The sequence below is a fragment of the Topomyia yanbarensis genome, chromosome 1 (genome assembly GCF_030247195.1).
Source record: "Topomyia yanbarensis strain Yona2022 chromosome 1, ASM3024719v1, whole genome shotgun sequence".
In the NCBI taxonomy this organism is placed as follows: Eukaryota; Metazoa; Arthropoda; class Insecta; order Diptera; family Culicidae; genus Topomyia; species Topomyia yanbarensis.
Window position 1 is genome coordinate 36030755 of NC_080670.1, and position 15929 is coordinate 36046683.

General features: G+C 39.2%; 1 protein-coding gene across 6 annotated transcripts in view; it reads left to right on the plus strand.

Moving 5' to 3' along the window:
* The window catches only part of LOC131677373 (G protein-coupled receptor kinase 2), a 208763-nt gene that overhangs the window by 126209 nt on the left and 66625 nt on the right, over positions 1-15929 (plus strand). For all 6 annotated transcript variants that reach the window (XM_058957150.1, XM_058957151.1, XM_058957152.1 and 3 more), the window contains exon 5: positions 5847-5967. In XM_058957150.1, coding sequence (XP_058813133.1) covers positions 5847-5967 — 121 coding nt within the window. The remainder of the gene's footprint in view (positions 1-5846; positions 5968-15929) is intronic.

Here is a 15929-nt window from a genome sequence, read left to right on the forward strand (position 1 = left end):
TTGTATGGGAGAAATGCCGCATGACGGCATTTTCCTCTGAAATTATGGATGACCGTGCTCATGATCAGAATACCTTCTAAAAGGTCCCAGCTACTCAACCAATACATGATTTACCAAAAAAAAAAATCGAACGATTTTAAAAAACGAAATTTTAATGTGGTACTGAAAAACTTTCGGCACTCCGTGATGCAACTGGACGCACATAATCATTAATAAAAATTTTGTAAGTTGATAATAAGGATTATTTTACATCTACAGTCTTGTAATTCTTCAAAAGACAAACTCACAATATGATATTACCTTATAAAAGGGACCCTATATAAGAGATGTTATGTTATATATGTTATCGAATACATATGGCTTGATTGAAGCTTTAGAAGATTTATTTTGGCCCTTTCTGTTTTTGGCGATAGTGGTGACTCGTTTTTATCAATACCATTCTTTGGGCCATCTTTGTTGAATTCTTCACATGAAGCTAAAGTTCTATAGTTCATTAATTACTGAAATATTTTCCGAGCATACTAAAGATTTCCGAGCAAACTTTGCTTAAAAGGATTCTTGATAGTCCGTGCTGATTGATCTGTGCTAAAGACGAGTTGTATAGAAATATTGGAGTTAGGTTTGGATGACATAATCTGGTATCGTGGGTTGAAAATATTTAGCTCTAATCAGACATCCATGATAAAATTAATTGCGCAATGGTTAAGAACTTGAAAAAGAAAAGTACTGGGAAATTCTTGATCAGAATAAAACAGTTCGAATCTCTGTACGTTGCCCAAAATATATTCCAATATCCCGATACAACTGGATTTGCCTTTAACATAGATCAATCAGCGTGGACTGCAATGAATCGTTTCAGGCACGTCAAGGTTTGTTCGGAAATCTTAAACTGAAACTGGTACAAAAATTTACAACGAGATAAGCAATTTTCTCCATTGCGTTTGACGAAAATCGACGGGGAAATAAACTGATATTTTCGTTTTCAATATTCGTGTATTTTTCCTTCAACCTTAAATGACAATAATGATCGTACTGAAATAACAGTAGCTTTATGTGGAGAATTCTGCGAGATGGCTCTAAAAATGACACGGGTAGGAACGAATTATTACTGACTTCTAAAACTTAAACTTCTAAAGCTTTGATCATGCCATGTTTATTCGATAACATATGAAATGGTTTCAATTTGAGTGTTTTATTACAAGACTTAGCATACATTCACATTAATAAATAAATCTAATAAATCGTATAATCGTGAATATTACATAGGTTATAGCATGATTGGTGTTATCACCGCTTATTCGAAAAAGTTTTTGATCATGCACAATCCCATAAATCTCTCAAAGCCGTGTGGTGTCCGGCGGGCTGAAATCTTTTTGCACTATTTCAACCAAGAATAGAACCTCTGGGAACTGCTCCCATGTCGTAAGAGGCGACTAACAACATGCTAGGAGTTCCTAGGCCGAGGTTTTGTTCCGTACCGAAGACTTAATCTGGACGGACCTTAAGGTTTTCCATATTACCCTCTTTCCAGTCTGTATTTAGTGAATCACTGACATATACCTTTTCTGATTCGCCTTTCTTGATTGTGTACCAACGTTTTAAGTTTCTTCTGGCGGTTGTATATTAGCCGTAAATGACGAAATCTAATTCTACACTAAGTAACAGAATATATTAATATACCGGCACTTCCACGCCAAGGTTTAACTTCCAAAGCTTTGGCTTAAAACCGTTTTTAAAAAATGGAAACTTTCATGCAGGAAATTTATTGAATTGGCCTAAGATGGAGCTGTCGAATTTCACAAAAAGCTTTTTATGTTGCAAGTGATCTGTAGTTGTGTTAAATTAGGTATTTTTCTATTATATTTGGAACCGTCTACCGACAAATCTACATTTACGAATACCTCCAAAAGTGACTTCTTGAGGTCTCATGAAGGCCCGACACTAGCTTTATGATACTTTTGCTTTTCTAAACAGTAATAAAAATCTCAACATTCAAGAACTTCACTTTGTCAGAAAATGTAGGGCCATCGGAAGCTAAAACTTCGTAAAATCGCACTCCTGGTCCTTTTTTCAGTGCAGTACTCTACGTCACTCGTTCAAATTTGCACCGCTCTTATGGTAGTCGGTATTTGCTAGTATTACTGTTCTCCCATCCATTCTGGTAGTCAAACGGTGGGATAGCAAAATTCTTACAAGTTTCCTATCTCATGCCTCCACGCGATTCTAAGTCTATTGATGACATTTGGTCCTTAGACCGCAGAATGAGAGGGTGCGAACAGAATGAGAGGGTGCGAACAGATCTAGTCGAGAAAACATTGCCGTAAAAATGAATAGTTGATCGGAAATTAGCCCCAATACGACTAATCTGACTAGTATCTATGAACACGGCTCAATACGTATTGAAAATTCGCCGCGTCTGTTTTTATGAACCTAATTTAAAGCTCCGTTATTGCTAACAAGCCCGTGCATCAGATTAACAATCCTTTATATTTCCCTTCAGTGTTCGGTATTATCGCTCGTATACTTGTATTCCACAAACAATCCGATATGGAAAATAAGAAATACTTTCCTTGATTTATAACATCTCGCGCTATTTTTGCCAGTATAATATGCTGTCACTTGGTAGTTTTCAAGCCAATAAATATATCGTAGAGAAGAAGTAGCGAGTTCTGTCCAAATACTGTTGCAATAAATAGTGATCCGGCCCATTACGCAGATAAGATTAGCTTTTCCAGGCAATACTCCCACGATCGGCTGTGTGGAGTTCAAATTGTTTTTGTTTAGGGAACATAGTATACTCTCGGTAGCCGGCTGCCCAGAGTTTAAAAATAACCAAAAACTAAACAAGATCATCTCTTTTTCGAGTGATCGTGCACTCGAAGACTAACTAAACAACTACCTAATAAAATATGCTTTACAGGTCGCATCGTTTGCTTGGAGCGAATCCTAGACCTGATACCCTTCCAAACCACCAACTCCGCGACACCTATGGAAGAGTCTGATGAATCGTCGTCCTTCCGTTAAGTAGGTGGAGCATCAACACTTCCTGTCTACCTTATCCTTTATCCTTCCCCGTGAACGATGGAGATGGGGGCGGCCGGCAATGATGGCTATCATGCTGTTGAGGTTTTAATATGGGTCGGATTGGTATGAATTCCTACTTACCACTTCCTAAGCAACTCTTATTAGATAATCAGCAGTCAAACATGATGAAGTCAGTGTGCAATCCGCCAAAATCATCGTCACAACGCAACGCAACGCAACGCAACGCAACTAGAAAAATGTGCACGCACGAGTGAACAAGCTTAAATCAACTCAATCGTACCGATAAAAATAAGGCAGCCTTTTACGGCCCGCCACGATGGCTGTTTCCTGTTGGCGAAGTTGGCTGGTTCCAGGGGAAATTAATGCCCTACAATAAATCCAGTCGACTTCATTCTACTACCAGGCAAACGGGTCTCATCTCATTCATCCGTACCACACACACAAACACACGCAAGGCAAAGCCATACGCCGAAGGCTACCACAGGCAATGCGCCAGAAGGTGGGTGGAGTTTTCACCATTTTCAATCAGCATTTTTAGTCACATGGGAGGCGCAGCATGGCTGGCAAACTTGAGGATTAATGTTAGCTTCAGCCCTACGAAGGTTGTCGGTCGGATCTCGGGTTGAGACACTTCGCACTTTATGAAGTTAGTTAATCTGAGAGACTATCATCAAGTCTTGACAGATTCTATTCCTTCGCGTGAATTTCCAGTGTGTCTTTCCGGGGCGCATCGTAAGCACAAATAGAACCTAACGCGGTTAGGTGACGAAACGCTATAATTTACATAATGGAAGCATTTTCTCCGAAGCGTCTTTGCGTCTCCGCCGGTGAGCGATGCTACTTTGTAATGCTATTCGATGAAACAAAAAAAGAACTGAAAGATTATTTACCTTCCTAATGGAATCGCCTGATTTTAAAACCCGTTCCGGCAGTATGACGAAGAAGCATTTCGCCGAGAAGTTAATTCAATTGTTGTAAGTCAATTTCGCATAGCTGTAGTGGAAAATGTCGCCTGGAATCGGCGCTTGTTTGGATTTTTACGAGTTATTTGCATTTCGGATGCAAACCGGTGAACAGACAGTTTACCCAAGTCGTCCGGTTAGAGGCGAGTGTGGGGACGGTAGGCGAGAATGGGAGGATGCTCTGTTCCGCTACTGGGACAACTTAGTCTTTATGCTTTGAAAGCTTTCGAATGGGATGAATAATTTAAATGCTGTGAGACATAATCTAATATCATCCATGCTTTATTTTGAAAACTTGTTACGGTAATTTTGTATATATCGAAATGTATTGTATGAATGTCGTAATGAAAGGTTGAATTTTTAATCGAGGCTCCGAGTATTGTGAAGTTTTGGGAATTTGTTAAACTGACTTCGGTTGCCAACATGAATGAGGTGCGTCAAGCCTGAACAAAAGACGAACATAATGGTTCCAGCGAGACTCCGTGTAAATTAAGGCAAATTCGAGAGCAGAACGATATGGTTCGAAAAACATAATCAGTCTCCCCACGATATAATATTATGATGCAGCCCCGTGGGGTAGTTTAACCCTTGAATGCGCAAACAACATTGTGAAAATCATCTCCAATCTATCGCAGTAACGTATTGACGCTATTGGACAATTTTCACAAAATTTGAGAAAAAATGATTTGCGCCTTTAAGGGTTAATTATAGCAGCAGTCAAGTATAGGTCAAGTAAAGTACCCTATCCAAACTCCGACACACTGTCTAGCGAACTCCGCCAAACCTGTACCCGGTTAGTTCATATAGAACAAAAAACATTACAACGATAGACCCTCTGCCCATATTGTTCCACTGACAAGTTCAACAATACTTATCAGCGCTTTTGTTCAACCGTGGGCAGACAACTTTTACCATTTGATAAGGGTCCTTTCACGCCTAATTTGTCAATAACCTGCGTTCCCCTAATTACTGTGTCCGCCCGGGCGGAACTGTAAAGGGTTCTCATCGGACGGAGAATCGGCATTAATTATGCTTCCCCAGCAATCAACAGCAAAGAGTTGCTACTATACTGGAAGGATGCTAAGTACACACAGCTTAAACCGACGGGAAATTATTTTCTTTGCTTAGGTTTCGTTCTGTCATTATAGATTGCCTTCTTGTGCCCGCCTCAGATGAAATACCCGAGAAGCCGTTGTTCTAGGGCTACAATTTACTTTCCGTTCATTACCTATTGTGTTTTTTGTGGAAAATATTTTCCCCGAAGCATTTAATTATGCTCCTTCTTGGGATTCTTTCTGCTCGCGTACAGATCGTTAATAATTTTCTTTTGATGGGGCAAATATCAGTCTGCGTCGTCGATTCGATCCGTTGGTTTCTGGCGAATAATTGTTGTGGGAAGGTATCGAAAACTCTTTGAAACTTCGGTCGGTTCATTCACATGTTTTAGCGCCGAATACTCCCTCCACCCATCCCTACCTAAAAACCTCGTAAAACAGAAAAAAAGATTCGTTCACGCAAAGCAGCAAACCGGAATGACCTAATTTCGGTAAATTATTCCGAAAGATAGCAGAAGGAATAAGTACCCATTTTCCACGTTGTCTTGTGTGCGCGTTCTGTTCTTTTTTTTGCGATCTTAGAAACTGTAGAACAAATTGCTCTCTTCGGGTAATAAACTCAGAATGTTGCGGGACATTTTTTCCACAATGGCCACCCATCGACCGACAAAGCCTGTACGATGGACGAACATTTATGCACACAAATTTGCGACCCAAAATGCGAAGAAGCTGTAAATTAATCTTATTGTGTTGTTTTGTTCTTTTTTTTCCAATCCATTCGCAGATGTAAGTTATGGTTACGTAGTTGATCAGCAGCCAATCGGACGGGAGCTGTTTTACCAGTTCTGCAAGATTAAGCGACCCGAGTATTCTCGGTACATTTCGTTCCTGGACGATGCCTCGAGGTGAGTAGACTTGAATTCTTTTTTACTTTTACGTTGGTACAATCCTGTGATATGGTTATGGTTCAAGAGTAATTGGAATGTGTTTTTTTCGGTTTGGGACAAATGAAATGACAAAATGTACAGCAATGAATTCACACGACAAAAACTAACAGAAGTTACCTAAAAAAATACAAGTTGGCTTGCCGAATGCATATTTAAAATAAAGACAACTTTAGTCACTATCAAAACTATAGTTTATAATTGGCCGAGCTCTAAGTTCCTACTTTTAATATTGAGAATTCCGATAGACTGGGAAGTTTTGCTCTTGGTCTGAAGGCACTATGTCAGCCCTGTTAGTTGGGCAGGCACACAAACCGAATTGGATTTCTGGAAGCGATAATGCTACATTGAATAGTTAATTGCCCAGCAAACAATTTTATATATGAGTTATATATGTAAATATACAGTACAACTAAATAGTATATAATGCGCAAATATGCTACATACGGACAAAAGTGGAGGTAATATATCTACATTGAGATAAAATTGGGTTTCAATATGCGATGTAAACTGTATATAAATGCGACTGTGGTCGGTACTTAGTCTAATTCCATGTGGCAAGAAACAGTCACCTTTTATACACTCTTACGATTCGAAAAAGTAATATATACGATTACATTAGGCTTTCGGAAAATATTAATATAAAATAAAAGTTATGAACAAGACACATATTTCGACCGCCTATTTTTCAGAATGAGAATTACTTTGAATTTTCGCATCCCAAAACGTTTCTAGCATTTTTTGTATTACGAATGGATTCACTCGGTCTCGAACCCTGAAGTATCAGCTTACGTGCCTGCAACATACCCCATACACCATTTGATAGGGGTGGTTAGCTCGGGCCAAACTCATTGACTTTTGGGAAAATGCTTCTATTATACCACTCTGATATACGACTTTGTATATGCGAAGGTAAGATAACTAACTCGCCTATCATAATATACTCTTAATGATATCCGAAATGTGTTGTAATCAACTTATATATTGTAACATTCTTGTACTTATGGAATTTAACATATATGTCCATATGTACATATAATATAATGTACATATAATAATCCAATTAATGTCAAATTTGTCTAAATTCTTCGAGGGCTCTATTATAGTAAGAAAGCTATATATATTCGCCAAAAATATCAACGAGAATGGCACATTATATTTTAAATAAACTGTATTAAAATAATTTATAAACTTTTGCTTCGCTCCTACGAAACATATATACAAGTTAGCGTAAGAATCCTCATTGATATTTTTTTAAATGAGCATTTTTCGTCAATATATACCTAATAAATTGCTTGAAAAATTTATCAACTCATGGAAATAACCAAAATAGTGTTTGAATCAATCATATTAACTTTTCAAAATTTGCTTTGGGATGCACTTTAGTTTCAACATGTTTCAAGTTCTGTGAATACTATCCACGCTTTTCATATTTTTTGTTCTGTTAACATAAGTACGTACGCCAGTCTTGAAATTAACTAAAGCTGTTTATAAACAATGTATGTATAAAAAACTCATAATTTTAACTATTACCTGAAAGTCTTGTCCATATTTTATAGTTCTATATGTTCCTATTCATGGTACGATGCAACCATGCTGGTATGGGAACGAATTCAACAATATCAACATATAACTGAGACCCTTTTTTACATAGTATCGATTGATTTATTTACTTTTAAAACCTAACAGAACTGATATTTTATTGTGGGGATTGAATTGAAGTCGGTACCAAGCCAACATTTCATACGGAATTAGCCACACCGCCATTTGCTGATTGTTGACGTGCAATAGTTGGATTAATTTGGCTATTACCGACACACATTTGCGTAGTCGTAATTGTTGCTAATTATTGCACTAATAACGAGCCTGTATATACATTATATGACTTAGTTTGCACTCATATACGAGAATCGTAAACGAATCATCACAACGTACTAGTTAAGATAAATTTTGTATAATGTGTATACATACGGTGTACCATTATACGATTCCGATAAAAATTGTATGCTTATACGATTTTAGTTGGTCATCCTTATACGACTCTTGGTTAACTGGGTGGCCACATTTTCTTGAAACCGAGATTTTGAAATAGTTTAAACATAAGCTTTCTGTCTACAGTTAAGATGACATCATATATTAATCATGATAGTTATAGAAAATCACTTTAACGTGATTAGGAATGCGCGTTTCGATTTCGTCTCATCAGGTATCTGGCACCAGGTAGACGCAAATCCAAAAATGAATACATTACTTGCGTTTACAACTAAACAACTGTTCGCCAGTGACGTCCCACAAGTACATACTGCCACACGATGAATGCGATGGTGGATTTCGACTCACAACGCCGGATTTTTTCCCTCTACAGCTATGAAAATTAAGTTATGTGCTATTCATATACAAAAAAAATATATTGAGTTTGGCAAGCAATTTATGGCTGAGAACTGGATGATTTCTGACAAAAAAAGTCAGGATCATCAGAGCGTGTAAGATCGAAACAGTTCCCACGGCGAATGTGGTTAACACAGATGTTATTTTTTTATACAGTTCGTTAATTTGTCAGAGCACTCAGCATTAGCTTGAAGATGAAAATTTTCACATTTTGTTAAATTTTTGCAACAAAGGGATTACATTTGAAGGCCAAAGAAAGGCAATTTGAAATTTTTAGATTGGTAGTTCTGAACTGAATTGAAAATAAAGAAATAAAGAGACACAAATTTGATTTTCGTAATGGAGGCAGTCTGTAAAAGACATTATCAGAGGAGTTACAAATATTCGAGTGTCATCCCCTCTCGCAGATTGATGGAATTGACGGTATTGTAAACATCATCAAGCCAAAATAGATTCAATAGAGTTATCTAAATATGAGGACCTTCGCTCTTTTTAGTTTCTATTTGCATCAAGTTCTACTACTAGAGGTTAATTACTTCTAATGTTAATAATCCACCAATCATTATGACTACTCAGGATTTGATTTGTATAAGAAGCCCGCTTCAAGATGTTGATTACAATACGCCTCGATAGTGGTGTATCGAGGAGGTCGGGAGGACTGATGTGAGCCTTTTTTCTGTTCTATACTTTTCCTTTCGTTACCAGCTCACAACCAACAATCAACCAATAACAAATAGATAATTGAGAAAGGATGTGCTATGTGTGGTGGTTCTATTAAAGTATTAGTAGTGTTTGAAGTACTAATGTATTTTTGTGATGTGATGTAACTGTATATATCAGCTGTGTCTTGCACCTGTCTAATCTATTACATCTCTCATCTATTGTCTTTTATCTCTTCTTTTCGAATCTTATACTGTCATTTTACACCCGCCTTCAGCTGGGTCAGTCAAAGATGACGCTCATATCCATCAGATAACACGTTCCATGACCGGCAATTACTGTTGATACGCGAGAACTCACTCCCTTCTAGCATCTGAACCGCACACTGAAATTATGTATCAGTTTCACGGCTCGCGCAATCGCTCAGGACTACACGCAAATATGTGAATGGTACCACGGTAATATAATCGAATGTATACACGCGAAATCACATGCACGCTAGCACACGCGAAATCACATACACGCTAGCACACGCGAAAAACACGTTAACATACAACCGCTCGAGCTCTTCGCGACCTTCCATGCACACCTACGCCCGCGGTTGCTCAAACATGATTACATCTCGGTGATAGTGAATGTCTTAACACTCAAATTCTCAAACGCGGTCTCAAGCGGGAGCCTACAAAAATGCCCTTGCGCACGCGATCACGAATCGGTCACGTCCGGAAGTGTCTATCCTAGAAGCCTAGGTCCATGCCTTCAGCTGGACCAATTAAGAAAATACGCTCATACCTATTAGACAACACGTCTCATGGCGAAATGACCGGGAACCATAGCGATATGAGGGAACCCACACTCTGCTAGAACCTGAACCGTACACCGAGAATTCAATATCAGACTCACGATTCGCGCGACCATTCAAGAACACACGCGAATATGTTACAAAATCACGTCAGCATACAAACGTTTGAGCCTTGTCGCGATTATCCAAGTAATTTACGCCCACGATCTCGTAAACATGATAACACCTCGGTGATAAGGTGGACGTCTCAGCACCTTAAGGCTCAAGTTACCTCAAGGCTTGGTAGTGTGCGTAAGAAAAATTGTGTTCAGCTTTGCCACCAGATTATCCATTTAAACCTTTTCAAAACTCTAAAAGAAGAATATCAGTCGGTTTATTAGTTTTTTTTTATAATTATTAAATTTATTTAGGCCCAAATGCGGTAGCTCAACGAGGCCGATTGTTCGTTTTTTACAATAAATAAAAAAACAACTATGTTAAGTTTTTTGTCTCGTTCATGCGCAGCTTTCTGCTGCGTGTTGAGATCCTTTTTCTAGGGGGCGAAATATTGCCAGTGTTGTCCACTGCCATTTGAGGTTCGATCCGTTTGTCTTCTTTTGCGTTGTCGTTCATGTCCATGTCCTCGTCCGTACTACTTTCCTGCTGCTCGCGGTCAGATGTTCCAGTTTGTGTCTTGCTCTTATCGGTCGTCATTGTATGTTCGTATTTTTCGGCATTCGTTTCGTTGTTGTTGTTGCTGGTTGTTGGTGCTTGATCCGAAGATGTTGGTTTTGCAGCTGTTAGTGGTTTAGCGTAAGATGGTTCTGGGCTGATTTCAGTTGGATTGGTTAAGTTTTCCTTAACAGTTTCTACGCAAGGTTTTCCGAGGTGCAGCTTCTTCGTGCAGAACTGGCACGTAGGAATTTGCCCTGGGTACGTGACTAGTGATGTTTGATGAATGAGAACATCGTCACTTCCTAACGCTGTGACGGGTATGTATGAGGGAATTGGCTTGGTCACACGCATTCTCACCACACGAACACCGTTAGGGATGCCCGGGAAAAAATTCCTCCAAGTCTCATGTGTAACGGAGTCTACTTCTCCGTATTTTTGCAAGCATTTTTTAATCGCGCCGTCAGGGGTACGCGTAGCCAAATCATGGACACGAACTTCTACAGCGCCGTTCTCGATGTATACGGGAATGCTATATTTAACATTGCCGCATTCGGCAGTGTGCTGCATGTTGTTTCGCGAGGCGAATGACTCAGCTTGGTTAATGTTATTGAACGAAATCAGCACGCAATGTTTGATATGATGCATTTGTAGGGTTTTCACTTCAGCCAGATTGAGTTTCATCTGCACTTTTAATAACTGTTCCACTTCCCGAATGGCTGGTCTTACGGGGCATTTCGAAAAATCAACAGCAACACAGTTCGGCCGTATCTGGGTTGCTTTTTGCTGGGCACCGTCACTCATCACTAAATCGCACAGTAGGTATAGGCTATTGTTATATGGACTGCTTGTGTGATAGGCACCGATTGATTTTTAGGTAGAATTGACCGTTTCACTTGCGCGGGACGATTTTTTGCTTCTGCTCAGGGCGAGATGTGAAGACAAATTGGTTTATTAGTTCATCACGATTCAATTCATGCAAAATATCTGATGGAAAAACCATCGGCTTAGCTGAATGGTGCTTTTGAAAAAGTGATTTTTTCATTGCGCAGTTGTGTTGCGTACCCCAGCACGGTGTGGTAGTGTGACAAAAAATCACAGCCCCTTTTTCAAAAGCGCCATTTAGCGAAACCGATAGTTTTTCCAGCAGCTATTTTGTATGATTTGAATCGTTGTGATCTAATAAATCGGCTGATATTCTTCTTTTAGAGTTTTGAAAAGGTTTAAATGGATAATCTGGTGGCAAAACTGAACACAATTTTTCCTACCCATACTACCCAGCGTTCGAATCTAACACATGCTCAAAAAAAGTAACTTGAACCATAAACTTACAAACGCGATCGCAAGCGTCAACCTACAAAACGATCATGAATAGGGCACGTCCGGAAGTCTCTATCCTCGGTACTAACAGTCTAGGTCCATTTCAATTAAAAAAAAGAAACAAAAAAATAAAATTGAAAAATTAAGAAAAAATAACTCTCATATCCGTTGGACCAACACGTTTCATGGCGACATGACCGTCAACTCGAGTGATATGGGGTAATTCACTCCCTGTCAGAATGTGTCCCGTACACCAAAAACTAAAAATACGTCCCGGGTAATCATGCAAGAACACACGTGAATATGTGGATGGCCACTGGGTTACAAAATTCGAATTTGTACACGCGAATTCACGCGAGCACAAGCGACAAACACGTCAACATACGAAGGTTTAAGCCCTTCGCGATCATTTACGCATACCTACGCCCGCGATCGCGCAAACTTGTTAACACTCCGGTAATAAAGGCACACGGTTTTAATACACAATTTATACACTCGATGTTACATGTATGCTAATACACTCGACATACAAACGTACACGCGATCGTACAAATGCTCTAGTCCGTCGCGATGATACACGCGATCGCGAAGTCCCTACGCCCGCACATAGCTGAACCGTACAATGAATATCACATTCAGAATCACGTCCCGCTACAATTGGTCTAAAGCAGTGTTTTAGTGGGCGCCATTGTCTGTCTCTTCTGCAATTGTAGTGTGTGATTCTGACGGGGAGCCCTTCCGAGAACCTAGCTCTACAGCTCCAGTATGATAACTCTAAACAAATTAAATCATGGTGCTTTATTCACGAATTTGGGTACTATTTTTTCGTCCATATATGACTGCACGATATGTCTCCGAAAAGACTGCTGCAATTAGCAGCTTCATGTTCTCTCTGTTAAGGGCTTATATACCTTTTTCCAAATAATATAAAAAAATTATCTCTTTTTACAAGTCGTGCATTTCCAGATTATTTCAACAAACGGCAAGTCTATTATAAATTCTCGGCAGTTGGCTGCCCTGAGCAATAAACACATGATAACACTTTTGAGAGTTGCATAGATCGTATCCCTTATAAAGGACCATTCATAAATTACGTAACGCTTTTAGGGGGGGAGGGGGTACGACAAATTTTGACATGTTGTGACATATGGGGGAGGGGGAGTAAGGAAGATCGTTATGTAACAGGTTTTTACTGAAGAAAAAAATTTCAAGGAATTCGTAACGTAATAGGGGGGGGGGGGGTATAGAAAAATTTGTGACAATTTGTTACATGGGGGAAGGGAGAGTCAATTTTGGGCATTTTTTGCGTTACGTAATTTATGAATGGTCCCTAAATGTGAATTCAAATTTGTGTAATCCTTTACCACATCCTATTAACCAAAACTCATTCCCGTGGCAAACGTAAAGACGCAGAAGTACACACTGTCTCCATAACAACGTTTGTTACACTAACATTCCTTTTCTTCCCCGATGGCTGTAAGAACGTGACCGGCGCCGTTGTTAGCATTTCAAAGTATAGCATTCAAAGGCCGCATTCTTCGATTCTCTGCGCAATTTCGCTGGCCCTGGTTAGCTACAAATTGTACGGTCAGCATTCCCATGCCTTTGCAAGGGGGTTTAGGTTTTTTCCTACAGCAAAATTTGTTTCCTGTTGAAAGCTAAATATAGCCTATATTTGTTTACCAGCCTGTAACATCTCGACAATAGTCCTGTCTAATCCTATCATCAGCATAACAACATAATTAAGGTAGACTCCTGTCCACTACACACAGACTGACAACAAAATCAAGAACAAAGAAAAGGAAAATCTACTTGAGCTGATTGGGCACAGAGTTTCCAGATTGAGTAGACAGAAGGCGTCCTAGCGATGATAGCTCGGCTGGGTTGGTTCTATTCAATCGGAGATGATGATGATTGACATAACGATGGGAGCAATCTTATCATTGGATGCTAATGCAATCACTCTTTTCCAGTAAGATGAACCGATAGAAATCGATTATTATCTAGAGGGGCTATTTCGATGGTAAACAACATTCTTCAAATTCGATCACTAATGCTAAGCAGTAACGTTTGATGAGTTGAATCTATAATGTTTTAAACTATGGATTTTGTTTATTATTTTCATACCCAAAAGGGCTTCTTATTGCCAAGTGTTTCGTTGACAATGGACCAAACTGCTGAACGATAGCAAATGTCTGTCACCAGATTGAGCGAACGCAATCTTCTTCCACTTCATGAATCTGGTCAAGGACCATAATAAAATAACAGATCAATATCAATAACCTTCTCGGAGTCTATTATGTTCCCATGTTTACAATGCATACATAATCATAAAACATCCGAAAAGTTTTTCTCGTAATCACTTTTCAGTATAGATGCGATGCTTGACTGGAATTGCGTTCCAGTGAGATGTTTTCATCCTGATTGGAAAATTGTTTGACAAATCTACTGAACTGACTAACAACAAGAAAACAAGCTTTGAGTCTGCAATCAGTAGTTGCATTCTCGGCGTGTCCCATCTACTAGTCACCTACCACTCCCTTCCTTGGCATAGGATTGTGATTGCAGCTTTTCCGTGGTCCAGGGAAGAGGCACAATTAAAAAAACGAAAACTTCATAATACTTAAACGGACACCCAACTGTGCAGACTGCACGGGGGATGACCACAAGGGTGGATATCTAGTTCCAATCCCCATTCGGGGCAACCGAACGTTGCGCTGCTGGCTGGTTTTATCTTTATCTCCACATACCTAGATGATGCGAATGAGCGGAGGAGAGATGTAAAAACCTCTCGAACAGGAAGCGCCATAAATTTTCATTTATGACTTCTGGCACCAACAGCCCGAGTGTAGCCCGGAATCCCGGAAATGTGGGACGATTTTGTCCAGCATCAGCAGCATAGCATCCAGCAGCAGCAAGGGATGAGTATCACCACACAACACAAAAAACGGCTTTGTTTGTTGACCCACCAAGACCTCCTCACTGCTCAAGTGTAATGCATTGTTCTCGATGTAATATAAAAATACTGCTTGCTAGAGACTACCGAAGTTGGCGAAATCTGGAGCGGGTTTCTATGCAAAATGTACGTGGCGGGACGGAAATTGGGTTGATAGAGTGTAATGGGATGTGACTGGCTCGGTCGAGCGGACGATTTGATGGTTTTTGCATGATTTGTAGTAGTGGGGGTATGGAGAAGTGTGATAAAGTAATGAAACATTATTGGAGTTACGCAATCTTTTGTAAAGGCGATCATTAGCGACGCCGTGGACAGTTGAGCAAATTGGCAGCTAAACGGGAGTGTACTTAGCAAATATGAAAGCCCTTTTTTGCAGTTCTCGTTGAAGATGCGCTAATCCATAAAGACAATTTAGCCGAGGTCGCTGAGAGTTTCTGAGAAGTAAAATCCTCGGTCACGTCTGTGAGGTACAGTAGAAAAATCAGAGCATTGACATTGCTGCCTTGCTGAATTTCAGATAAGGCGAAAAAACATCGTTACTACTGCAAAAGCGTCGTTATTCTTGTCAAAAGCAGTAGAAAGATAAACAAATCAATCGCTAAATGAAAGTAAAAGGCTTGTACTTTCAGCATCGTATGATGTTGTTTGCTCCATTTTGCATCTTAACGGGTTATTTAGGCTGGAAGAGACCCCAAAAATATCGCAAAATTTGAAATATCTTTATAAATAAAAATAGATTGGAAGTTACTTCTTTCCGCAAAAATATGTGATTCGATACCCCAAACAACTTTGTGGAAGATTCCAAGAACACAGAAGAATGACTCAAAAAGTTATCATAAAAAAACTAATGTTACATAACTCAAAAAATATTAAAGTTTGATATATTGTGTCTTCAGCAATTTCTTTTTTAGTGATATTTTCTACAAATTTGCCGAAGACATAGTTTCTATCTTAATTAGTTCAGGAAATAGATTTCGTATATCATTTTTTGGTGAATTAATCACCGAACGATATATTTCTGTAGATGCGCAATCATAAAAGCAAGAACTTCTCCGAACAAACTATACTCCTAAAGTTAACTGTTTAAACGCTATTAATTTTGAGCACGAATACAGTGTTTTAAAATCACTGTGCACTGTATACATC